The sequence below is a fragment of the Palaemon carinicauda genome, chromosome 32 (assembly GCF_036898095.1).
Source record: "Palaemon carinicauda isolate YSFRI2023 chromosome 32, ASM3689809v2, whole genome shotgun sequence".
In the NCBI taxonomy this organism is placed as follows: Eukaryota; Metazoa; Arthropoda; class Malacostraca; order Decapoda; family Palaemonidae; genus Palaemon; species Palaemon carinicauda.
The window spans coordinates 24,045,870-24,072,370 of NC_090756.1; the positions used below are offsets into that span (position 1 = coordinate 24,045,870).

The 26,501-nt window shown below is 36.1% G+C and overlaps 1 protein-coding gene across 2 annotated transcripts in view; it reads left to right on the forward strand.

Moving 5' to 3' along the window:
* The window catches only part of LOC137625334 (serine-rich adhesin for platelets-like), a 109,399-nt gene extending 89,803 nt beyond the window's left edge, over positions 1–19,596 (forward strand). For both annotated transcript variants that reach the window (XM_068356177.1, XM_068356176.1), the window contains 8 exons: positions 5,497–5,650; positions 7,011–7,173; positions 8,986–9,171; positions 9,998–10,177; positions 11,942–12,077; positions 14,600–14,875; positions 15,411–15,624; positions 17,444–19,596. In XM_068356177.1, the coding sequence (XP_068212278.1) occupies positions 5,497–5,650; positions 7,011–7,173; positions 8,986–9,171; positions 9,998–10,177; positions 11,942–12,077; positions 14,600–14,875; positions 15,411–15,624; positions 17,444–17,621 (1,487 nt within the window). In that variant the 3' untranslated portion in view covers positions 17,622–19,596. The remainder of the gene's footprint in view (positions 1–5,496; positions 5,651–7,010; positions 7,174–8,985; positions 9,172–9,997; positions 10,178–11,941; positions 12,078–14,599; positions 14,876–15,410; positions 15,625–17,443) is intronic.
* Positions 19,597–26,501: the final 6,905 nt, after the last annotated feature.

Here is a 26,501-nt window from a genome sequence, read left to right on the forward strand (position 1 = left end):
CGAGAATTTTACAGAATAGGAATCAGGAAAGTAGATAGTAGGTAGTGTTTGGATATGAATGTACTCTATGTGTGTGCTTAACTGATATTATGTATAAGGGGTACCTACTGTGAAAACATATTTCACAATGTAAGTGCATTCTTATGCAAGTATGCCCTCTGTTTAGATTTTTGGGGGTTCATTTTTTACGAGGTGTGATTTCTATCCCTTCTAACTGCCAGTAAGGATGAGTACTGGCTTACACTCAACAGTGTGAGATTATGGATGAGTGAGTTCTTGTAACTTAGTCCTACTGCTTTTCTTACTGCAGCTTTTCCAAACAACTCAAAAAATTAAAATATTTTCAGCCTGGGACCAGGGTATTTATATTAGGAAAGGTACAAGGAAGGACCTTTTTCACCGGGCGTCACAGGCCTCTTCCCAGAAATAGATTTTTCCTTCGTCAAAATCCCTTTTATGGGTACCTTCTTCGGGTCTTTTACGCGGCGAACAGTTCTCCTTTAAAATAGGAAAGAAATGTATAGGATTCGTGAAGACGATGACCGAGGGCTAATGAAAAGTGATAAAATAGTTTGTATGAAAAAATCAAATTTATGCTTGTGTAACTAGTTAGCAATTGATATTAGACTCTTAGAAAGTGCAGAGATTTTATGAGTGATCAGAATATCCCTCCCATGTCCATACTTATAGTCCATTTTTTTTAGCGAGGCAGATTTGCACCGACTCGCAGCGGTGCCCTGTTAGCTCGGAAAAGTTTCTTGATCGCTGATTGGTTAGAATTATCTTGTCCAAGCAATCAGCGATCAGGAAACTTTTCCGAGCTAAAAGGGCACCCCTGCAAGTCGGTGCAAATCTGCCTCGCTAAAAAAAATTGACTATAGGTATTTTATGTTTTATCTCATATAGCTACACAAATAGTAGTTTGATTTTGCTAGATGATAATGAAACTTCTGGATATATACCTATGCAAAAATTCTGTTGATGAAATTACCAAAATAGTATGGATCAGTAAGAACATTAACCATTTAATGGATAGGTAGTTACATATACTGTATATCTGTAGGGGATTGAATCCTCATTATGATCTAGAAAATACGTTGATTAGGTTGCTTAATTTGTTTTTATGTCCCCAACTCGTTATCGTAGTCAATATTTATTTGGTATCTGTCCTTATCCCTTTAGTACCAGTTAAATGATTCAGCTGATGAATGCCCATGTCACTTCAGCCAGTGGAGTTTCCAAAGACACCAACTGTTAGATACTTTGGTAACACTGGCTACGGATTGTCATTGTGGCATCATCCGTTGTTGATTAACCCTTTTACCCCCAGGCTATTTGGAAATTTCCAACCCTTAACCCCCAAGGGTTATTTTTTTTTCAAGCACATTTTGCAGTGTATTTTTTTAAATTGCTCTAACAGCCTTAATTTTTGCCATAAAGAGATCAGGTTGGTCTTATTCTCTTGGAAAATGCCTGAAGTTTCTCAAAAATTTATCAAAAATATGCAAAAAGAAATGTAATTAGCAGGTTTTTGCAAGGACGTACTGGTACGTCCATGGGGGTAAAAGGATGAGTTTTATGAAACGTACCAGTATGTCCTTTGGGGATAAAAGGGTTAACGTAAAGCCACCAGCTGTTGGATTTTGACATCACATAAATTTTGAATGTTTTCTATTTTTTGCCTTCATAGAACCAAGTACTATGAGGAGTTGTGTCAAGGTTGTTTATTAAGAGTTGACAAATGCAGCATGAGATACCTAGTATAATAACAGATGACTGGTTCTAAGATACAATACAGTACATGAAGCCTATTATTTGTTTACAGTAATTTGTAGATTATGAATCGGGGGTTTTTACATACCATGGACCTGAAAATAAAATAGGGTTAGCTAGATCTCTCTTACTTTCTCTGGTACTTTATTTGATTTCATCGCTTCCTCATCCTCTTATTTGGTTGATATCCTATACTCTCTTCTCTTCTGAGCATTTTCCATCGTTTCTTTACGCAGGGTTAGGTACACTGTTAGTCTTTCGATCCTAATTTGTAGGCAGGTATTGTAGGGCATAGTGGTTGCAAATGATATTATTATTATTATTATTATTATTATTATTATTATTATTATTATTATTATTATTATTACTACTATCCAAGCTACAACCCTAGTTGGAAAAGCAAGATTCTATAAGCCCAGGGGCTCCAACAGGGAAAAATAGCCCATTGAGGAAAGGAAATAAGGAAATAAATAAATGAAGAGAACAAATTAACAATAAATCATTCTAAAATAAGTAACAACGTCAAAACAGACATGTCATATATAAACTATTAACAACATCAAAAACAAATATGTCATAAATAAACTATAAAAAGACTCATGTCCGCCTGGTCAACAAAAAAGCATTTGCTCCAACTTTGAACTTTTGAAGTTCTACTGATTCAACCACCTGATTAGGAAGATCATTCCACAACTTGGTAACAGCTGGAATAAGACTTAGGGCTCTTCCACATGAAGGGCAAATGCACGGCGGGTAGACACTGTTACCTGTTTTGTTGTATGGGTGATAATCAAGAGTGAAGATGACATCATAGATGAGGAAACAAACGGCAAGCCATCGAAGTGCCCGAGCCTGTTGTTGAGATACTGGGTGGGCGCCTAACTATTGTCTGACACAACTCTGGCTGAACTCTACCTGGCGTCTGGCCCAAGCCATGCATTCACATGCCTTGGACTGTTGGATCTGGGAACATTGCTTCAAAGCGAGAGAATTACGGGCAAATCAGAGTGCCCGCCCTGCATTTACCCCTCGTGTGGAAGGAGACTTAAGAGTTGCATTACTGTCCAGCTTAGATACCTATGTTTAGCCTTGATAAGTATACACATTAAGTAAGGATCCTTGAAGATAAGTTCTTGGTATCCATGTTTAAAGTTGGAACTTTTGTTTTGTGGATTTCAAAAACAAATTGGCCTTTTTAAGTCTAGTCTTGCAACTGAGATGCTGTTTACTCATTAAAAGAAATTTCTCATATGTTCAAGTCTATCTTGTTTCCCATGTGGTAAGGAAAAACAAAATTGTAGTTTTAAACCTTCGTTTTTATTGGTGTTTTTAACCACTGATTTTCTGAGGTGAGACCTTTTTTTTATTGTTCTTTTATCTTGCCTTTTTTATATTGGCAAATCAGTTGTACTGTATATCTTCCATGGAGGTCACAGGTAACAGGTTTTATTTTTGTCTGCTTTTACATTCATGCTTTGATTGTACTGTGTAACAATATTGTAATACAAAACTCTGTATTAGATGTTTTTATCTTTAATCCCAATATCACTGTTTAATGCATAATGGCTTTTGATAGTTATAAAATGTTACTTTCTTCACATTTACTTTATCCAAAATAAAAACCAGCTTTAGGTTAAGGCAGATCATTTCATGTGTATTATTGTGTTGTTTCTGAAAGAGATGAAACATAGGGTAGAATTTCTCTGTGGGTAATGGTTTCATTCTCCCTCTAAGATTTGTGACAACAGAAAATATTTAAAAGATATTGGTATTTAAAGCATTGGAAGCATTTTGTTCTTACGCCTTTCACTCATACATCTACTGATTGTGTAAGGCCTTATTCATGTGAAATCAATCATTGGCAAACCTTTTCCCTTGCTGAATTCAGCTGTCTTCTAAGAAACATTAATGAAAGTTGCTATTTCTTTTGACCATCAAAATTGCTTATTTCTCTTGAATGTTAGTTCATCAGTTGATCAGCATATCAAGACTTAGCTTTTTGCTTCGCAAGATTCTCAGAAAATTTCCTTTGATGTTAGCTTCTTTTGTTGCTACGGCAGTAATTCTCTGGACCTGTGATTGTCCTGAGACAGGTTTCAAACTTATCTCTTATTCAATCTTCTATGTTCTAAGACGTTTCTTAAGATTGAAACGTTTATTAACTTGGATGCTTCCCAAGGTTAACTCTTAACGCGTTGTTGTCTGCTTTGTCGTGCTTTTAGCAGGATCTCAAGAATTTCCAATTCTATTATGTATGAGCCTCATGTCAATCATTTTTATGAATTGAAAGGGTTAGTTTTGGAAACGTCCCTTCCTGGCAATCTGCTGGACTGGGGTTCCAAACCTGCTCAAGCTCGATAGTTTCTAGTAGTGTTAGCAACCTTACTATCCTTGTGAGCTAAGGACAGGGGATTTGGAGGAGCCTGTAGGTCTACCTGGTGAGTCATCGGCAGCCATTGCTTATCCCTCCCTGGTCCTACCTTCGGTGGAGAAGAGAGCCTTGGGTGTTGATTGCCTGTATATATGGTCAGTCTATAGGGCATTGTCATTGTTCCTTGAATCTGCCGTTCATGAGTGACCTTTAAACCAACCTTGATGTGTTAACTTAAGTAAGGTACATATATTATGAGAAAACACAAGTAAAGAATCCCGTATCCTGCAATTTTATTTATTATTATTATTATTATTATTATTATTATTATTATTATTATTAATTGCTAAGCCATAACCCTAGTTGGAAAAGCAAAATGCTATAAGGCCAGGGGCTCCAACAGGGAAAATTTCCCAGTGAGGAAAGGAAACAAGGAAAAATAGAATATTTCAAGAACAGTAACATTAAAATAAATACCTCCTATATAAACTATAAAAACTTTAACAAAACAAGAGGAAGAGAAACAAGATAGAATAGTTTGCCCGAGTGTACCCTCAAGCAAGAGAACTCCAACCCAAGATAGTGGAAGGCCATGGTACGGAGGCTATAACACTACCCAAGACTAGAGAACAATGGTTTGATTTTGGAGTGTCCTCCTAGAAGAGCTGCTTACCATAGCCAAAGAGTCTCTTCTACCCTTACCAAGAGGAAAGTGGCCACTGAACAATTACAGTGCAGTAACCCCTTGGGTGAAGAAGAATTGTAGTTCCATCCTTGTATCACCTCTGATTACCATAGCATGTTGAAGTTTTACGTATCAAGAAGACGTAAGTTAACCTTCTGTGCCTAACAAGGAACAAAATTGGTTTGATATCAGTCTTCAACTAAATGAAATTTGCATTTTCCTTGACCTTATGGACATTACCAGATTAGGTTTTTGTATGTAAAGTTAACTAACTTATTTTTCTCTAAAAGCTTTACTTATTTGTTTCATAATAGATATCTGGCGACAGCCATCTTAAACTTGATTGAAAGCTAGTAATTTTTATATCTTGATAAGGGATTGAAGTGACTTTTGATGTTTATTAGTGAGAAAATAGTAATATAACTTCTTAAATTTACATTAATCAATTTAGAGTAACTTTGTATCTAGTGATATAATTATATTTTAATTTAGGTTTGGAAAAAATAGGCAATTTCAATTACTGAATAAATTTACGTATTGTTTGCCTTTAAGAAAATTAGCCTGGAAACTTGACAGATGAATATGACTTCAATTATTGAAGCTTTTCGAGCTGTTATGCTATTTATTTACTCGATTAGAAGTTCTTGAGAAAGGCTTGTTATTTTAGGCACAGTGGAGGTACAGGAACAAGCAGTTGTGTCTGTGAGTTACCACCAGTGGTCAGGAGTTCAGCTGTTACACCACCAACACTGCTTCCATTCGTCGCCCCAACACAAGCGTTTCTCCAGGGAAGTAGACAAGCCGAAACCGATTCCAAGCAGGTGAGGGGATGTTGTTTAGTGTTGCATTACGAGCCGGCTATTGTAAGTGGCGTAAAGTGTAAGATTAACCCTTTTACCCCCAGGCTATTTGGAATTTTCCAACCGTTAACCCCCAGGTGTTATTTTTTTTCAAGCACATTTTGCAGTATGTTTTTTAAAAATTGCTCTAACAGCCTTAATTTTCATCATAGAGAGGTCAGGTTGATCTCATTCTCTTGAAAAATGCCTTAAGTTTCTCAAAAAATGATCAAAATTATGAAAAAAAATGTAAATAGAAGTTTTTTGCAAGGACATACCATTACGTCCATGTGAGTAAAGGGATGAGTTTTGTGAAACGTACCAGTACGTTCTTTGGGGGTAAAAGGGTTAATAATAGAAGTGCCAATTCATTTCATCTTCGTGACAGATTCTTTTTGTTGATCCCAGAAAATTCCAATCTTTGGACTCATTTAGTGGAAGTTCTGTGTAAAAGTTGTGTAGATTTTATTGACCTTTACACTGACATTTTACACATGCAGTGATATCCACGTGTTTCAAAGTGGTCAAGCTACTACTTTCACAGATTAAATAGAGCTTTAGACGCACAATTGTTTTGAAGGTTTTGAGAGCTTTTATACAGTAGTATTCATTATTATTATTATTATTATTTGCTAAGCTGCAACCCTAGTTGGAAAAGCAGGATGCTATAAGCCCAGGGGCTCCAACAGGGAAAACTGTCCAGTGAGGAAAGGAAACAAGGAAAAAATTAATTGTTTTATGAACAGCAACAATCTTAAAATAAATATTTCCTATATAAATTATAAAGACTTTAACAAAACAAGGAGGAGGAGAAACAAGAGAGAACAGTGTGCCCGCTTGTACCCTCAACTAACAAAACTCTAAGCCAAGGCAGCTCTCATGTTGAGAGCTTTTTGTAAATGTTACTATTGGTAGTCTATTTACCACGGCAGTTCCCATAATTTTGGTGAGTAGCTGACATGAAAAAAAGGAACGAAAGGGGACTTTTCCTCTCTTCGATCCTCCCAGCCTGGTGAGGGATTCAGCCGAGTTTGGCTGGTACTGTCAGGGTGCCATAGCCCACCCTCCCCCATTGGTAGTAGTTCAATGATAATTGTGCAAAGCATTCAAAGGAAATTCCTCTAAGCATTGTCTGTGATGTAGGCATTTTTAAACTTATTTCTATTTTTATGAGTCCATTAAATGTTTTTGTCATTGTTATCTTTTATCTCCTTTGAAATGTTTGACCTAGTTTTGTCTTTTGATTATATACAGTGCCTTGAAAGGAAATATTAATTGCCTCATAAAACTTGGAGCTGTTAATCAATGATGATTTCTTCTTTATATGTTTTATGCTGGACAGATCTGCTGTGAGTGTCGAGCCTACTCACGTTGAAATAACGGACGAGTGGGGTGGACGCCATCGCCTCAACCTGACCATTCTTGCAACAGATGACACGTGGGGAGCTCCGTCCCTCCTGTCGGCTAAGCTTCAAGGAAATAAGGGAAAAGCTGTGTTTTCTCAGGTGAATTACAAGGAAGTTATAAAGCACTGGACACTACTGTACTGTAAGACAGTAGCATTTTCCAGCCTGTGATAGTAGAAAGTATCTGCTCAGGGTAAAGTACTCATCAATCGTTTGACAGCAGTCATACCTGCCATCGTTATGGAAATGTTTAGAAATTAAAAGCTTGGTAAGAGAGGAATACAAGGGGTAATGGTCAAGGAAAGACTGCCTGTTTTAATGTTGGATGTAGCACCTGGTAGGCAACATATAGATGCGGCTCTGTCAGTTTGAAACCCCCCTTACCCCATGAAAAAAAGTTTTGAAAATATATCTTTTATTATAAAAAAAAAAGTTTTTCAAACCAAGAAAAAAGGATTCTAGCCAACTTAGATCAGAGAAATTTATATTTTTGAGTTTTATATTATGATTTAAAATAGAATATTTTTATTATTAATGTTAACTGTCCAGGTACTTGGAAAAATTGCTTACCTTTATCATAAAGGGTAGTGTAAATAGAATCGTTGTCTTAGAGTTCCTTTAACTTCTTCAAAATGTTATAATGATTAGACAAATTTGGTAGAGAAAACACTTTACGACAGAAAATCAGTGGAAATAATAAAAATACCCATATCAATTGACATTAAAAGACTCCAAATGGAGTGATATATTTCTCTGAAACATTCAGTATTGAACAAAGTTTTAAAGATGATTGAGAACTTTTAGCCACAATTTGCTTAATATTTTCCCTAACTTGGAATTCAAAGGTCATTAATAGAAAGAAATGTGATAGTTAATGTATCTTTTGCTTTATTCAACTTCAGTTTTATAGGACAAGTGTACAGTGATGCCTCAGCATACGAAAGTAATCCGTTCAGGATACGGTTTCGTATGCTGATTTTTTCGTATCCTGAGTCGCGTTTTACATGTAAATAGCCTAATCCGTTCCAAGCCTTACGAAAAGACACCTTTTCTTTCATAAACATGCTAAACTGTAGTAATAAACATGCAATGCAACCATTTCTATCATTCAATAATTAACCCAACCGTTAAAAACAGCCTAATCCATTCCAGAAACCACCATGAGGTTATTCAATAATGTAGTTATAGCCTAGTTATCCCCTCCAAGCCCTAAGAAAACGGTCCGTTTTCTTTACTACTGTATAAAAGTTACGGTACTGTATGTAAAGCATTTGGATCAGTGAAGGTGTATTGTTACCTGTACACCTAAATTAAGGGTTGATACCCTGAAAAAAGGTACTGTACTCTCGGTGACGAGTTGGGATCTCGTAAGCTTTTCGTATCCTGAAAATTTTTTCGTATACTGGGGCATAAAAATCTTTGTATCGCTTTTCGTATCCTGAATTTTTCGTAAGCAGAAACTTTCGTATCCAGAGGTATCACTGTATTTTGATTCTTATTTTCGTATTTCAAGCATTTCATAGGGTAAGGAGCGTTAGCCCAAAAATTACGTACTGTACTTACTTTTACTTTATAAGTGCTTGGGTGTACGAAGATTTAAAAAGAAATAATTTTTAATATCGTCACCCTCATAAACTAACTGCCTAAGTCATTTTCTCCACTTGTTGGGAAATAAAAACAACCTTCTCATTTTCTAATTCTTTATATCATTGTGTCGAGCTTCAATTAACAAATTCTTCTGTTAAGAATTTGTGAATTGAAACTCAATACGAAGATATAAAGAATTAGAAAATGAGAAGGTTTTTTATTTCCCAACAAGTGGAGAAAATGACTTAGGCAGTTAGTTTATGAGGGTGACGATATATTGATTTAAACTATGATAAAAAAATTTATTTTTATGATAATTTCTAGGTGCACTTAGAACGAGATCCGAGAGAATGTTTTGGAGCATCCGAGGTCAGTGCCAAGCTGTCGTCCAGTAATGAAGCACGTCTGGAAATTTTGAAAGACCTCTTGTCCACGGAACTGAGTATGGACACCACTCAGACAAATGTTGCGTCATTGTACACAGCAGCGTACGCTTTGGGCAGACACGAGGTAAATTAATTAGTTTAATGAAATTTATTGTACTTCTTGATCAATTTAGAAGGTACATACATACATATACCAAGGCACTTCCCCCAATTTTGGGGGGTAGCCGACATCAACAAATGAAACAAAAACAAAAAAGGGGACCTCTACTCTCTACATTCTTCCCAGCCTAATTTAGAAGGTAAAATATGTAAATATGAAGAATGTAACTCTCTCACCCTTAAAGAAAGCATTTATATTATGCTCTTGTGTATTGTATTACCAAAGTCTCAAGTATGATATTTTTCCTAACTTTACAAATCTAAGATGTTTAAACTGCCCTTTATCTTCAACCACTCAGTTCAGTCTTTGGGGCCAAAAGTCAAATGGGAATTGATATAGTCAGGAAGGTAGGTGTCTTCTTCCACCTTCCTCCCGCTAACTATCAGATGAAGATTCAGTGGCCATTTCCACTTGCATCGAAGACATACTCCTTTTAAGAATTCTTTATCAATGTTAAGCATTCAGCCTAGAGGTTATTTTGGTGTTTTAGATTTTTTTAATTTTTTACTATTTTCTATATCACTTTAATTTCAAAATATAGTTTATGAATTATTTAGTACCTGATTTTCCTTCGATTAAACAAGTTTCAGTCTCTCAATTATGTAACTTAAAGTAGCTAAAGGAAAAGCTATATAACTTTATATGCAAGAAACTGGGTTCTGATAAAAACTTAGCAATGGCATCTTACTCAAACTCAAGAAGTTAACGATGGTAAAAGGATATTGCACATTGTTTCCAAATATAGATCATGTGATACGCACTCCAATAAAGCATTCTGTGTTCTATACAGCTGAAGCAGGAGCTCCTAAACCACCTGAAGCCCCACATGGAGGGACAAGAACTGAAACGTCCTCAGCTAACTATCCAGTTCCTTTCCTCCGGAGAAACCCCTCAGAAGCCGGATGAACATATTCTTCCAATTTATATGAACTCTTGTCCCATGACTTTTTCTACTGTTAAGTACTTTGAAGTAAGTGGGTTCTTGATTAATTTGGAAAATTAAATGGGGAAGTATTTTGAAGTTAATGGGGTCTCTCAAGTATTTCAAAGGGAATTGGGTCTTGATTAATTTGAAAAAGTAAATGGGGAAGTATTTTGAAGTTAATGGGGTCTCTCAAGTATTTTGAAGGGAATGGGTTCTTGAGTAATTTGAAAAAGTAAGTGGGGAAGTATTTTGAAGTTAATGGGGTCTCTCAAGTATTTCGAAGGGAATTGGGTCTTGATTAATTTGAAAAAGTAAATGGGGAAGTATTTTGAAGTTAATGGGGTCTCTCAAGTATTTTGAAGGGAATGGGTTCTTGAGTAATTTGAAAAAGTAAGTGGGGAAGTATTTTGAAGTTAATGGGGTCTCTTAAGTATTTCGAAGGGAATGGGGTCTTGATTAAAATGGAAAAGTAAATGGGGAAAGTATTTTGAAGTTAATGGGGTCTCTCCAGTATTTCGAAGGGAATGGGGTCTTGATTAATTTGGAAAAGTAAATGGGGAAGTATTTTGAAGTGAATGGGGTCTCTCCAGTATTTCGAAGGGAATGGGGTCTTGATTAATTTGGAAAAGTAAATGGGGAAGTATTTTGAAGTGAATGGGGTCTCTCCAGTATTTCGAAGGGAATGGGGTCTTGATTAATTTGGAAAAGTAAATGGGGAAGTATTTTGAAGTGAATGGGGTCTCTCCAGTATTTCGAAGGGAATGGGGTCTTGATTAATTTGGAAAAGTAAATGGGGAAGTATTTTGAAGTGAATGGGGTCTCTCCAGTATTTCGAAGGGAATGGGGTCTTGATTAATTTGGAAAAGTAAATGGGGAAGTATTTTGAAGTGAATGGGGTCTCTCCAGTATTTCGAAGGGAATGGGGTCTTGATTAATTTGGAAAAGTAAATGGGGAAGTATTTTGAAGTGAATTCGATCTCTTGGGTATTTTGAATTACATGGGATCTTGTGTACTTTGAAGTAAGGTCTTGAGTACTTTGAATTAAGTAGGTTTTTAGGTAGTTTCAAATAAGTTCAGGGTTGATTTGGTCAAGGGAAAATTGATCCTTCTTTTATCTAGCATGGTTGTGAATATCAAAAAGTAATTCTAATGGGATTCATAGACTTTTGGAAAGGTAATTGGATGTTTGCAGTGTCCTATATTTGATGGTCAATCATAATTATTTTAGAGTAGCTTAATATATTTTTCATGATCCCCAATTTAGTTCTTGACTCCTGAAGGTTGTCTGTAATCTCCATAAGAATGTACAGCTTACAGTATGGTTTGTATGGCTTACTGTAAACAGATATAGGCCTGTTTCTAATATGCCAAAGCCCCTGACAGCATTTCTCCTTGTCTTTTAGTTTTTATTTTCCTAGCTGTTCCCTTAAACTCTTCTTGCTCTAGTTTTTGCACAGTATTTAAAAACTACTAATCTCTTTAGCCAGCCACTTTAGATATGAGAAGTGTAACTCGCTAATCGTGTCAAACTACATTAAAAAACTATTTTGTTATTAAAATGTTTAGGATCTTTGGACTTTTGAATTTTTAATTTGAAACCTTAAAGACGTTGTTATACAGTTGCAAACCAGCACTCTCATAACAGGTTAGTTTTGTTGTAGAAAAACATTTATTAGGCTCAGGATCAGGAAAAATATATTCTACTGCATATGTTTCTAAAATAATTCATCAATACAGTAATTAAAAAAAAAAAAATTGTGATTTTCAGTATTACACAGAATGGATGTTAACCAAAGACATTTTTGCAGGCCTTAAAGACAACATCTGTGGGGCGTTTGCTCATATACTGTGATGTGTTGACGTCGAGTATGAGGGTTACTGCCGGGCATCCACCCCTTTTGAATGGGCTGGTCGTTCTTCCTTCTCAACAGACACTAGGCAAAGGTAAAGATGAAAGATATATTATGGGGTCTTGCTTTTATTATGCCAAAACACACGAGATTGGTCAACAGAAATGATTAAAAACTGCTTGAATGAAAGGCTGAGAAAAGACTGTAATGTGTGTTTCAAGGCTGATCCATTTGGCTTATGGCTTGCAAGTTTAGGTAAATAGAAACATTGACTTTTTTCTTTTCAGTCTGAGGTTTTCTGGGTAAATTAGCATTGCACTTTTCTGTGAAATATGATATCATGTTGGATGGTGTGCATAATTTCATAACTTGATCTTTTTACCCCCAAAGGACGTACTGGTACGTTTCACAAAACTCATCCCTTTACCCCCATGGACGTACTGGTACGTCCTTGCAAAAAACTGCTATTTACATTTTTTTTTGCATATTTTTGATAACTTTATGAGAAACTTCAGGCATTTTCCAAAAGAATGAGACCAACCTGACCTCTCTATGACAAAAATTAAGGCTGTTAGAGCAATTTAAAAAATATATATAGCAAAATGTGCTTGAAAAAAAAACCTTGGGGGTTAAGGGTTGGAAAGTTCCAAATAGCCTGGGGGTAAAAGGGTTAATATCGGATTTCAATAAACTCAAATTTACCTTTGCATGTATAGATGTGTAAGTTACCCTTTGCCGAAAGACAAATTATACATCACCTTTATAATTGAACTAGAATGCCAGTTTGCAGCAATAATTCTCTAGAGTCCTCGGTTCTATTCTTACCCTTCTCATCCCAGGTTTCCAAAATCTCACGTGATTTGTAGTTGTCATCTAGTAATCCTTCAACCTTTATACTTCTACAGTGAGATCATGGAAGCAATTTATGTAAATAAATTACTTTATTAATTACATACAAGTAAAAAATAATTCTTTCATTATGTCATAACACTTATATTCAATTCAAGGTCAAAATGTGTTGTCCTAAATGGTATTTGGTCTGAAGTAGCATTTTTTTGTGAACTTTAATATGTGATCACCTTTTTATTTTGTGATAACCTTGAAAGTTGTTTATGTTGCTATTTAGTTTAATATATCTTTTCCACGTCGGGAGTTCTTCCCCGTATTACGATTCCTCCCAATCTCTTGCTCGCTAAAGTTTCTCTCCGTAGATATGGAATTCACCCCTTTGGTGTTTAATTCAAGAATAATTACCATACTCCTTTCTCCTCCGTCTTGCGTAATTTCTGCCTGAATTTTCATCTAGGGCAAATCTTTATCTTTGTTCTTTCTCCATGATGTCCTTGGCTTTTCTGCTGTTCTTCTTGCCACTTCCATACCTGGAACTTCTCTGGTTAACTGCTTGTCTCGTTTGTCATTTTATGTATTTGCCTCTGCTTTGAAGAAGCCTTGAATTCTCTTGCAATTCTTACATAGTTCAGTGTTGTTTTAGGATTTACTCCTTAGGGGAAGCCAAACGCTGTTGCCTTACAAAAACAAAATACAGGAAATGTTGGATGATAAAAGGTCCAAGTCAAAGGTAAAATTAAACTGAAGATTACTGAGATGATGAGAGTGTCACGACTGAGATGGTGTGAGCACGTGTTAAGGATGGATGGTGGAGAGGGAGTGAGGAGCGCTTGGGAGGAAGATCAAGAGGGCGGCAGAGAATTAGATGTCGAGATAAGGTGAAGGATGATATGGAGAATAGAGATTTGGTAGAAGAGGATGCCTTTGATAGAAGGCATTGGAGAGGGTGCATCAAGCAACTGACCCTTTAATGTAGGGATAACGGCGGGGAAGATGATGATTTATATGAAATGAAAAGTATTAAGTTTATTTTCACATTGAAGTAGATAAAAGTCCCTTACTTCTGTTTGGAATAACCACTTTCCGTCCTCATAAAAGGGTACGCATCTCTAATCCATTAACAAGGTCAATTAATTATCGTTTAATGGGTGAGAAGATGATCCCTGAAGTGAGGGTGGGCTACTACAACTTTGCATGCTTTTTGTACACCCAAATGTACATTTAGTTATGATTAAAAGTAATTAGTAACTAATATGGTGTAATTTTTTGTGAAGAATTTGAAACATATATGGCAATTCTTATTCATAATCTATACTTTACAGGTTTTTTTTTTATAGAAGGCTAAACATGTAATGAATGTCGTCCAATATTTTTTCTAGCTCTTTTCAGGTTCTCATTAACATGATTTTGATACGTAACAACTCATTGCATCAGAGTTGACATTATTATTATTATTACAGCATTATTATGATTATTATTATTATTATTATTATTATTATTATTATTATTATTACTTGCTAAGCTACAAACCTAGTTGAAAAAGCACGATGCTAGAAGTTCAAGAGCTCCAATAGGGAAAATAGCCCTGTGACAAAAGGAAATAAGGAAAAACTACAAGAAGTTTAAGAGCAATAACATTAAAATAAATCTTTCACATATAAACTATAAAAAATTGAAAATAACAAGAGGATAAGAACTTCAGAATAACAGGAGGAAGAGAAATAAGATAGAATAGTGTGCCAGATTTTAACACTGTGAATTTTTCAGGTCGTGGTGGGAACACTTGGTTGTCGCCACTAGGCTGCGCAATGTTTACGATCCAGTTGCACGTCACTCTTTCTTCCACTCTGGGGCAACACCTCTCCTTCATCCAGCACTTGATAGCAATTGCTATGGCTGATGCAGTGAGGGAGCAGCCCGGTTACGGCGATATTCCCGTGTGTCTGAAGTGGCCGAACGATATTTATATCGGGAGAGATATTAAAATAGGCGGTGTGATAGTTGAGGCCTCGACCCTGGGAAACGTGGTCATTGCAAATATCGGTAAGTGTGTTTGTAGTGAGATGAATAATTTCTTTGGCTAATTTATTGTTAGTCTTATGAAAAATTATTCTAATGGAACAAGCCATGAAATATTTTATTAAGTTGCCAAAGAGTTGAATGCTCATAATGATAAAAGCAAAGGAACAAAGGACAGGTGCAAAATTGGATGTGCGTAACTAATACCAAACAACTAGAATGTAATTAGCAGACAAAATTTCAAGTGATTAAACAGAAATATACATCACATCACTAATTGATGATTAAACTGTTAGTGATGAAAGAAAGTTTGATAGATACAGTATATACAAAGGAATTTTTTACATTATGAGGCAGATATAAATGATTAAATTACTTGTACATGTGCACATATTCTATTACAATTCATAAGAGTATTCTGGCTATTGATAAATTTTGCTTTTATTTACATTTTTTAAAAAATGTAGAATGTTTAGTTATTCTGTAAATGAAGAATGCTATGATGCATCAAATATTCAATGGTCTCAGTGGTTGAGTTTTCAAAGTGCTTTTCTTACAGGATGTGGTGTAAATCTGTCTAATAGTAACCCGACATACTGCATTAACGATGCCATCCGACAACACAACAAGGACAACGACGACAACCTTCCGGAACTGGAGCGGGAAGTCTTCTTCGCCAGAACCTTCAATGCCTTTGAACAGCTTGTGGAGGTTTTCCAGAAGAGTGGACCAGAAGCAGTGGTCCAGAAGTACTACAAGTATTGGCTACACAGGTGAAGTACCCAATAGGTTTCTCAAAAGGGCTTCCTCTTCCTGTATCGTTGCATAGTTTGGTCGGGTGATGAGATGGGACGAGGAACGGGGAAGAAGTTGTCGGTAAAGTCCTAAGCCTTGATATGAGTTCAGAAACATAGAACAGAAGAAAGTGGAGAAGATTTATTTCTCATCTAATTCCTGCTGCTGCCTCCGATGCCTTAGATGACAGCGGAGGTAGCAGCAATAGGGGATTCAGCATTATGAAGCTTCATCTGTGGTGGATAATGTTGGAGGGTGGGCTGTGGCATCCTAGCAGTATCAGCTGAACTTGGTTGAGTCCCTTGTTAGGCTGGGAGGAACGTAGAGAGTAGTGGTCCCCTTATTTGTTTTTGTTTCATTTGTTGATGTCGGCTACCCCCCAAAATTGGGGGAAGTGCCTTGGTAGATGTATGTACAGTATGTATGTAATTCCTCTGTGTTTGAAATCTTTCTTCTAATACGTTAAAGGGACTTTTTATGTTAGATCTTCAGCAAAGTCAGTCACTAGTATCTGGGTCTGGGGGAATGAGTTGTAGATTGAAGAAAGAGAAGGGATAAAATTCAAGAAATCCTGTATTCTTTGAATGATAGTAATTACAACAAGCAAAGACTTAAGATCAGTATATAAAGGTACACTGGAAATATGGCCACTGTTAAAGAAAATGAAGGTGATCTAGTAAAGGTATGGCTATACAACTTTAAGATTCAAAGCGAGAGTATGTTGGGAACGTCATTTTGAGAATTAGGAAGTGGATGCTTGTGATTTCACAAGTCTGGGAAATAGATCACGATCTCAGAGTTTAAGACTTCAAACATGTCATTGATGGTAAGGAATGAAGAGCAATTAGTCAGAACAGCACTAAGTATAGAACTAGCTGAACAAAGACTTGTTGAAAGGGCTGGGAGTTAGTGGAAAGATGTAGACCTGATGTGATCCCAAGCAGAAAGAAGAACACAGGACAAAGAGAATGAATTTCATACAGGAAAAAGCTAACTAAAAATGTTTCTGATGAGAGGACGAAGATTGAACTAATTGTTGTACTGAGCAGTTACAATGTTTGTGATAATTTCATAATATACGTTGATACATTTCCAAATTTTGTAATATTCAATGATACATTTCCAAAGTATGGATGTGAATGATATATAATCCTTATGGAAAGTCTGATGAGAGCTTATATTAGGTGAGTAAATTTGGTTAAAACTATGAACACAGTTGATGTCTCGCAGGATGTAGATACAGGAGCTAGAGTGGATATGAATGTGTTGAGGTGGTTTGGCCATGTTGAGAGAATGGAAAATGGCTGTCTGCTAAAGAAGGTGATGAATGCAAGAGTTGATGGGAAAAGTACAAGAGGAAGGCCAAGGTTTGGGTGGATGGATGGAGTGAAGAAAGCTCTGGGTGATAGGAGGATAGATGTGAGAGAGGCAAGAGAGTGTGCTAGAAATAGGAATGAATGGTGAGCGATTGTGACGCAGTTCCAGTAGGCCCTTCTGCTGCCTCCGATGCCCTAGATGACCGCGGAGGTAGCAGCAGTAGGGGATTCAGCATTATGAAGCTTCATCTGTGGTGGATAATGTGGGAGGGTGGGCTGTGGCACCCTAGCAGTACCAGCTGAACTCGGTTGGGTCCCTGGTTAGGCTGGGAGGAACGTAGAGAGTAGAGGTCCCCTTTTTGTTTTTGTTTCTTTGTTGATGTCGGCTACCCCCCAAAATTGGGGGAAGTGCCTTGGTATATATATGTTTGTATAACACAGTAATAAAAATCCCATACTAATAGACTCCACATTGTTACAGCAATGCTACAGTGATTGTACAAAACGAGAACTTCAAGTCGGAATCGGCCGTCATCACTGGTGTGGACAACTTTGGCTTCCTCGAGGCACAGTTGATATCTGGGGCTTCGATAACTCTACATCCCGACGGAAACTCGTTCAATATGATGGAAGGCCTGATCTACTCAAAGTGTCGTTAATAGATATTCATTACCGAGAGGTATTGAGGACTTGATTTTTTGAGGTTATGTCAACCTTGATTTTTCTCTCTTTCTCCCTCTGTTTTCCATAGTGTGTTTGTGAGAGCATTCACATGTAAATGGAATGGGAGTAAAGGATAAGGCAGAAGTATGACCTGATGCAGGTTTTTGAAAGGATCCATCCTTCACGACTCGACTGAAAGGGTCACGAAAAGGCAGAGCTGATGAGAATTTTTCGCCCGGCGCGTTTTGGCTTTGGAATACGATACGTGGCAAAGGATGTTTGATTATGCATAATGTGTTTTTTCGAATGGTAATCATTTTACATTTTAGTGTTTTATACTTTCTTATAAGTATGAAATGGAAAATCAAGTTTTAAGTGCTTTATGATCAGTGTATAAATTTGATATGTGCCGTAGCTTTCCTATCGTCGATTTGTAAAGCCCCTGCGGACTAAGTGCTTACGAAAAATGACTGCAGTATTTACGAAAGGCGACGAGAATATTTTTCGACGGGGAAAGTGACGTCGTTCGCTCTTCAGGGACGGGAGAGAAGCTCTTAGAGAGCCGAGAGTTCCAACGACGAGAGGCGTGACGTCAAATACCAGCGTACATGTGCATTTAACTCTACTTAAGTGTTTTTTTATGATTTAGGGCTTTATATTGTTACAGGTGCAGCAATAAACCATTGCAACAGAAAATTTATACAGGACTCAAATATTGTTTGGCAGTCCAATGTACAGGACAGTACAGGCAACGGAGAATAGAGAAGATTCATTCCATTTAACCACATGTTCATGACACTTCTAAAGTCTCCGTAATGTTGTTGTTCCAAAGAAAGAAGATGGGATAGAAACCATTTATTATATGACGAATTATTATTCTTCAAATTAGATGATTATATGCTAAGATTTAGTTTCCCTCATAGCCCCTCTTATTCATATTAGTGTTTATAGTTTATTTATTACTCAGTGCAGTAGTTTATTAATTAATAAATAAGGATGAATAGGTGTGCACTTTTCAGGTGTAATTTTACCACAATGCACATGGTTTTACATTATCCATTACTGAGTTTTCAATTCAAGGAAGTTCCTATTTATTTCGACTTTGCTCGTCTTTTCATTATAAACTACTGAAAAGAATGTTTTCATTCCTTCTGTAATTAGACTACAGTATGCTTCATTTTGTAATTTTGTTCATCTTTTGAATGCAGTTTTACTTCCATCCATGTTACTGATGTAAAACAATACTGTATATATATCTTTACCTTCCTGAACCTTGTTTGTCGGGGGGGCAGAACGCGAGTTGTGCGATGGGAGACGGGTATGCTTGAAATATTTTTGTCCCTATGTATAATTGTTGGAATTTAATTGTATGCATCATCAGTTTTCCTCTCTAATTAAGGAGAGAAGGAAATGCGAAAAGCAAACGGTTGAGGATCCTTACGCAGCGTTTGATTGCCAGGTACAGCTTTATCCAGATAATATATGTGTTTGAGGAATGTGCAATTAGTAGTTGGGCAGTAATTAGGAGGAACCTTATGAAATGTGTATGGCTAATAAGGTGGGAAATGGCAGATATTGCAACGGTAAAAGAAAATGTATGGATAAGATATAGAAGTTGGAATGAGACGGGCCTGCACGAATAGCTTTGTCCCAAATAGGACAGCTTGAGAGAGTAGTCTTTTTGTGGTTATACTGATAAATTTATATCTAGAAAATTATATCCTTGATATAGGATAGTATAGATATTGATCTCTGAAGAAGCATATAAAAGGGATTACTATTGTTAGATCAACTTGCACAGGATTGACCATTGCAGGGAAGTGGGAGGAAATACTTAGGTGTATGTAAATATGTGGGAATTTGAACTGCAGCAGGGAAAAGTGACCTTTTGATAAAGCCGTTTAAATAAACACACTACGAATGTATGTTGTTTTAGACGTAAGTATGTCTGGTCTTCTGTAAATGCTTAAAGACAATGTAGGCTTCATATTCAGAGCCGAGTTTCTAGCAATGCATTGGAGCAGTTTGTTTAATTTGAAATTTAAACTAGATGTTGAGATACTTCGGGAAATCTTTGTAGGAGTACCGTACTTATTCTATTTGAGGTCCAAGGTTTTAGAGATTTTGAAAATGAGACTTTATTTGTGTGGGTGATTCATTGCCAGAGGAACTACACCAGAGGTTCTCTATTGAAGTTTTGTTTCCCTTCAAAGTAACACATCTGTGAACAGTTGTTTGTTGTTTACTAAACTTAGGATAGGTTTATTGTAGTTTATTGTATCATTATTATGCATTTGTTATCTGGATGGAATATAAATTAAATACTGTAGTCAACTTTGATATATTATTACAAATTTATAACTTCTGTTTGTTTGATTGATTTGAATGAAATTTGATGAAATTTGGGATACAGATACTGTATTCTTTTGGGGGTTTCATGCATTGCTAGTTTCCAAGATTTCAGTATCCAGCCATTCCATTCAGCTACATTGCGCTTACATTCATTTCAGGAAAGCAGGTTTAGTTAAACTCGCTTCTTTATCAACAAGTCCTCTTATGGTCGAACCCCCGAGGCATCGTAACAGCTTGGAAAATGATCATGGATCATTTGATACAGTAAAAGATTTGAATAAATTTTTTGTTTATAAATTAATGCTGGATGTTGCTACTCTGTAAGGTTAGTAGGCCATTTTCATTTATCTAAGGTTGCATTATCTCTTGTGGAAAATGACATGACAACAACCAAATTCTTTTTATTGGTACCATATTCAATATTTTGAAGATTGTAAAAGAAAAGTCAGGGAACGAGAGTAGGAGAGAAGGGAAGGACAAGTGGGAGAAGGTTAACCATCGTCATTTATATGCAGATTGATAGACTTGTTTTTTTTAGTTTGATACAGAGTGATTGATAATGTCATTATTGAAGAGGAGAAAGGATTCAGTTTCCATGAAGGGGTGACAGAGAGTCGCCTGTAGAAGTGTGTAAAAGCACTGTCGGGTAGGGAGAAGGTGACCAAAGGCTGAAGAGAGATCAACGATACTGATTTGACATAGTGTCTGGTCTAATCTTGCCCGTAAGAAAGAATGGAAGGATTCAAATGTTTGATTACATGATCAGTTAAAGTCACTTAAATGAGAGAGATTTATTGTTAATTTATTCATCAAATAATGTAATTGGATTGAGATAAGATAGAATAAAATGATGTTGGCAGTAACTCCCTTTCATCGAGTTGAGCTGCGGTTAATTTTTGTCTCTAATCCGCCGGATATGAAAGCAGGATTTTCAGTAAAATTGTTGTCAAGAGAGCACTGTAAATGAGTTTGAGGATATTGTTGATAAAAAGAATCGGTATAATGTGAACTATGGAACCAAGTGAGATTGTTATAAAAATAGAAGGAAGTTATACAAGGTATGATCTTTTCTCAATTTTACTTTACATTTAAATGCAGTCTTTTTTTTCCCCCACCTTTAGTTCTGTTGGTAAATAATGTTGTTTGACGGGATGGATCTATGACAGCATTGTGTTCTTAGGATATATGTCATGTGGGTTAAGCTTCAAAGTACTCTAGACTCTAGAGGACTGGAAATGTATGCATTACATAATTCCATTTGATATTCCAGTCAATTGAGCCTTTTCAAGATGAAAGTTACGTCAGCATAAATTAGGAAACCCGGTGCTGAACGGGACTATTGATAAGTCATGTTACATAACTGTTTAAACTTGAGCATTTGCTATTCTCTGTTGTTGCCTGAACGGTGATGTGGTAGTTATGTGTAGCCACATATTAAACTTGAATATATTTTGCATTGAATGTCTTTAGTATGAATAAACACTCAACTCTTCTGTGAGCTCTTTAAAAGTGGTAGGTAGGAATATGTAAATAAATATATTTGTTTAAAAATTTTATATTAAGCAGTATGTAATTGTTGTTGCTTTTAAATTTTGAACTACTACAGTAAACATGATCTCTTTGTGGAGCCTTTGGTTTTTATGGTGTGGAGAAACAGGCCTTCCACCTTGAAAGGCAGTAGTAGTCCTCATGAACTTTTCATAATTGTAGCAAAATGTTGCTTGTTATGTAATGTTTGAGAGTGATTCCGGAAAGGAAATGGCGCATGAAAGGGGTAAATTCTAGTGGACTTGTTACACATTTTGTCCGCTGTTTGCGGGATTCTTTTGTGCGACATCGTCGCGCCTGAGAGGATTCGCCTTGTTTTGTTTCTGAAAGAACTGTTTTTGTAGAAGTCTTTGTACTGTATTTTCTTTCAGAACTTTAGTTAGCGTTTGGTGTAAGACAAGCCTTTTTTCTTGTGGTTTATTTTGTAGTGTAGAGCAATATGCTTCCATTTACATCAAAAGAGGTATCGTAATTGTTATTGATTGCTTTGTTGGTCGGCAGTGATATCTGTAGTTCCTAAAAGGGAAGAAGAAGATTGGTATTTATGAGGAAGTGATCTACTTCACTCTTAGTGTTGACTTTTTAAAATCTCTCTTTGCATCTTAATCTGTTCATTCATGAACTTGTAAGGGTTCTGAGAACTGCTATAATCATATTGTGTGCTGTAAATGATTATTATTAGATGGTATGTACATTTTCTCTTCTTGAGCAGAAGTAAAACTTTTCCACATGTCCTGGAAAATCTGGTTTGTGATGCAATTTGTCCAAATAATTGTCAAGTCTCAGAAGTGGAAGAAAGTCGCAATAAGTTGTCGGATTAATATGAATTTATATTTATCGATTCCTTTTTCAAGTAAGACGTGTGGAGGGAGCAAACATCATCCACCAGGGGAGATGACAGAAATTGCTTTACCTGCTTGCGATGTTATGTTGCCTGCTCTCGTTTTTTAACTTTGTGCAGTTCAGGAGTTCAGGACCAAACGTGAACTATTAAACTGAAATATTTGCATTAGTTTGAAGTGTTGTGGGTCTGGTAGTAGTAAGGATTCAATAAGCCTTCTTCTTTTCCAGAGAGAACTGTTGGTTCCGTGTTTGGCACGGCATATCTTTCTGAGCGACAACCACTTGCAGCCTAGGCAATAAATAGTATACCGTAAATCCAAGCAAGCTGGGATCTTTGTGCATTACCTGTTTAATCCATATTTGTATTATACAATAAAGTAGTTGAAAATTAATTGTTTTACAGAAATTTCTCGTGATTTTGTTTATTTTGGGCTTGAGGCATGTCGTCCCAATGGAATTCCTCAATGGCAGCTTTTACTTGGGATATTTCAGTATCCCAAGTAGAAGTAGCCATCGAGGAACTTCCATCAGGACGATATGGCTGTCTCACCCAAAAATAGATTTTTCCAATGTCAAAATCTGTAATATATCACTTACAAGATCATAAATGAGCTTTGATGTTGTAAAAGAGGTTTTTCTCTTCATTGCTTCGAATAGCTTCGTTGTATTATGATAAATGTGTATATATATGCTGTATATTTATATGTATACACGCAGTATACCTAACTAGAATATACATTCTCCTATGGGAAACAATAATGCCTGATTGTATTGATGCAAATAATGGAAATGTAGTCCGAGGTGCAAAGGAAAATAGGAAAAATGGAGGGATCTCTTGACCCGTTAGCATTCAAATATGAAATCCACGATTAATGAAATTCTCCTCAAGGCATTGTTGTTTTTGGAATTCCTCCAGGTATGCATATCCAGTGTCCTACACCTTTGCTGGTTCATTGGTGACTAAAGAATTATATTTTCAGACTTTAATAGAGTTGAAATGTCAGTTTGGAAAGAGTTTTTAAAAATATCGTCACCCGTAGATTTAAGGTTTAATGGCAAGACAGAAACCATGCAGAAAAGGCTAAGCGAGGCCTCGGAGAATTAATTTGGGGCTGTTGCTGCCTGCTGCGTTGGAGATTTAAGCGTACGTTCGTAACTTTTTCAGCGAAACTTCCCTACTGTTGATGTTCTTATCTTTTTCGAGAGTGTTTTTAAACTACAAATATGGTAAGATCATCCAAATGTTTGTGTAAACTAGCATAGAATTTGCTAAATATTTGAAGGTTGTACAGTACTGTACATGTGTTACAATTGTGTGTGTTTGCTGTGATCATTATTTTGTCAATTCAAGTATTGGCCAAAAAGTTAATTTATAGGTATTTTATCATCATGAATCTCTTACACCTGCTACAGTTTGGGTCTTCTCTTGTATGGTCCTGTGTATATATCATTTACTTGTGGACTATAATTTTGCATACCATTTTACCTTGAATTTTACCAGGAGGATAAGGTACTTACACACACAAATGTTTACATGGTGTTAGTATGCACATTGTAATTAGGTATTTTTGTCCATGATTAATCACAAATCCAATCATTTGAACTTATTAATATTTGACAGTATACAGAATATTTGTGTACTTCCTGCAAATTCTATTTATCTTTCTATCTGTACTATGTATCTATTTTCTTGGTCTTTATTGTTAAAATCTCTAAAAATATATATATATATATATATTTTCTTATAAGTATCTCCAATGGCAGCCATTTGTGTTCCAAGGTAAACGCGCTTTTAGCTCTTACCGACGGGTAAGTGGCGCCCAGGCGCATTTCCTTGGTCAGGTCCATTGTAAGCTTTGTTCCAGTGAACAGGAAATCCAATCAAACCGTTCTGTTGACTGGAAGGTCATATCCGCCGGAGATCCGAGGAACTGGTCGAGCAGAGCCGAGTTTAGAAGACTGTACCTGGTTTAGTTAATAAAAGAAAAAGATATATAGGGATAAGATCGTACTACGGATTTGTCGGAGCCCTATGCATCTCTTTTACAGATATATTCAGTCGTTTTATAAATTGATATGGATATTCTTTAAACATAGGATTACTGCGTCATGAGCCAGGTCACATCTGTCTATTGGGTAACTTACAGATGCATACGCTTATAGTCTGTACTCAAACGAATTACAGCACACATGGAAGTCATGCAGAGTTGGCCTTATTTAATACTTATTTCCTTGCAAACCTGTTCAGGAAAGTATTTCTATTCTGTGTTCCAGATTTCAAAGGAATTAGAGCTCGGAGATTTTAACTCACACAGATACTTCATTGGCTTAAATATTATAATCAAGTTCTACATTAAGGATACAGTAGTTAAGTTTTGTAGAATTCCACACTAATCACAAAGAATCAACCAGTGTTCTATCTCATGTATATTATATTTTCTTTTATCTGATGGAAATTGTAAATTGGTTTACTGTTCCGTTTGCCAGAATATGTTTATGATAAATTAAGAACGTCTGCTAAATTACTTGAAATGTATTTCAGTCAGAACATCCAAACATTGGAAATTTAGTTTCATAAATTCCTGGGTTATTTCCTCAATTATATTTTGGTATTGATGGTGGTAACTGGTAAAACTTAGGCCTCTCATGTAGAGCTAAGAATTTGGGGTCAGTTGTTTACCTAAGATATTAAAAAAAATCAATGCATACAAGTGGGTGTCTCTGAATTCTCTTTGATCTGCAACACCGAATAAGAGTCAATATCATACCTTGGTTGTGAAAGGGGTTTCCAAGCAGACAAATTATATGCCGAGAGCCAAGTCTATTTTTATTGTATCCGGAAAGCAAAGCACCGATTCCCTTCAATTATATTACCTCTTTAGTTCTTCAAGAATTGTTTTGATACTGTGATCGGGCTAGGGGAGTCGTAATCCACTCACACTAAATGTATGTAATACTGTGATCATTACTGAAGTCAGACTTATTTTTATAGTCTCCTGTAAATGGATTATTCACGGTTTGCCTTATATTTTCCTCCATGGTAATAATTACTTCAGCATCGGGTGTTAACATTTCATTCTTCGGATCATTTTTTAGATCATTTTTAGATAATCTATCGCATCATTCGACAAAATAAGTTAGTAAAAAGACAACTAAAGACATCTTAATTGGTACAAAAGTGCTAACATTGGAGTGAGGGAAGGGATATATATCTTAAACATTTTCTTGAGTGGTACAACCCCTCTGCACTGAAGCCTTTGTGGTAAGGTCCCCCTTTCTGTTTTGCAAAGTATGTAGTGCCAAATACACGTTAGTTGCCGATGTTTTGATTGTTGGGAATTTTCAGAGAAAAGTGTTATTTTCTTCATAGTGGTTTTTTTTTATGAATATGACTTAGAGGTTACAAGATGAATGTTTTCTATGATACTGCATCTGCCTTCTCTTTCTACTGACAGAATAAAATGGTTGTAATTTTCATGTGTAGGTGTAAAATAATTCTGTCATCGTCAAGATTTTAGTTCATTGTTCAGTACTTGTACAGTTTAATTTTTTTGAAATTGTGATTTACAGAGACAACCTTGTTTATCCCCTTGGTTTGTTAGTTGAATGTGGTCTTTTAAGAGCAAAAATTGCTGTCTGGTAATAAATATTTTTGATGTGTTATAATGGTAACGTTCACTCTAATATGAATCATTTTTATCATGTCAAGCAATTGGTATTCATAACTGAAATGCTTTCGAATAATATACAGTATACTGTGCTCACTTTAGATGATTTGAAGATCTTTACATTAATTTTCATAAATAATTTAACAAATAGTTTATCGAAGCAGAAGTATCAGTTAAACTGCAAAATATTGCAAAGAAATACTTTGGTAATCTTTTCTTTTTAGAGTATTTCTACATTTGCTACGAAAATCACCAAATCAAACACTACTTCTGAGATGCAGTGTCCCTTCTGAGATGCAGTGTCCCTTTTGAGATGCAGTGTCTCTTTTGAGATGCAGTGTCCCTTTTGAGATGCAGTGTCTCTTTTGAGATGCAGTGTCTCTTTTGAGATGCAGTGTCCCTTTTGAGATGCAGTGTCCCTTTTGAGATGCAGTGTCCGTTTTGAGATGCAGTGTCCGTTTTGAG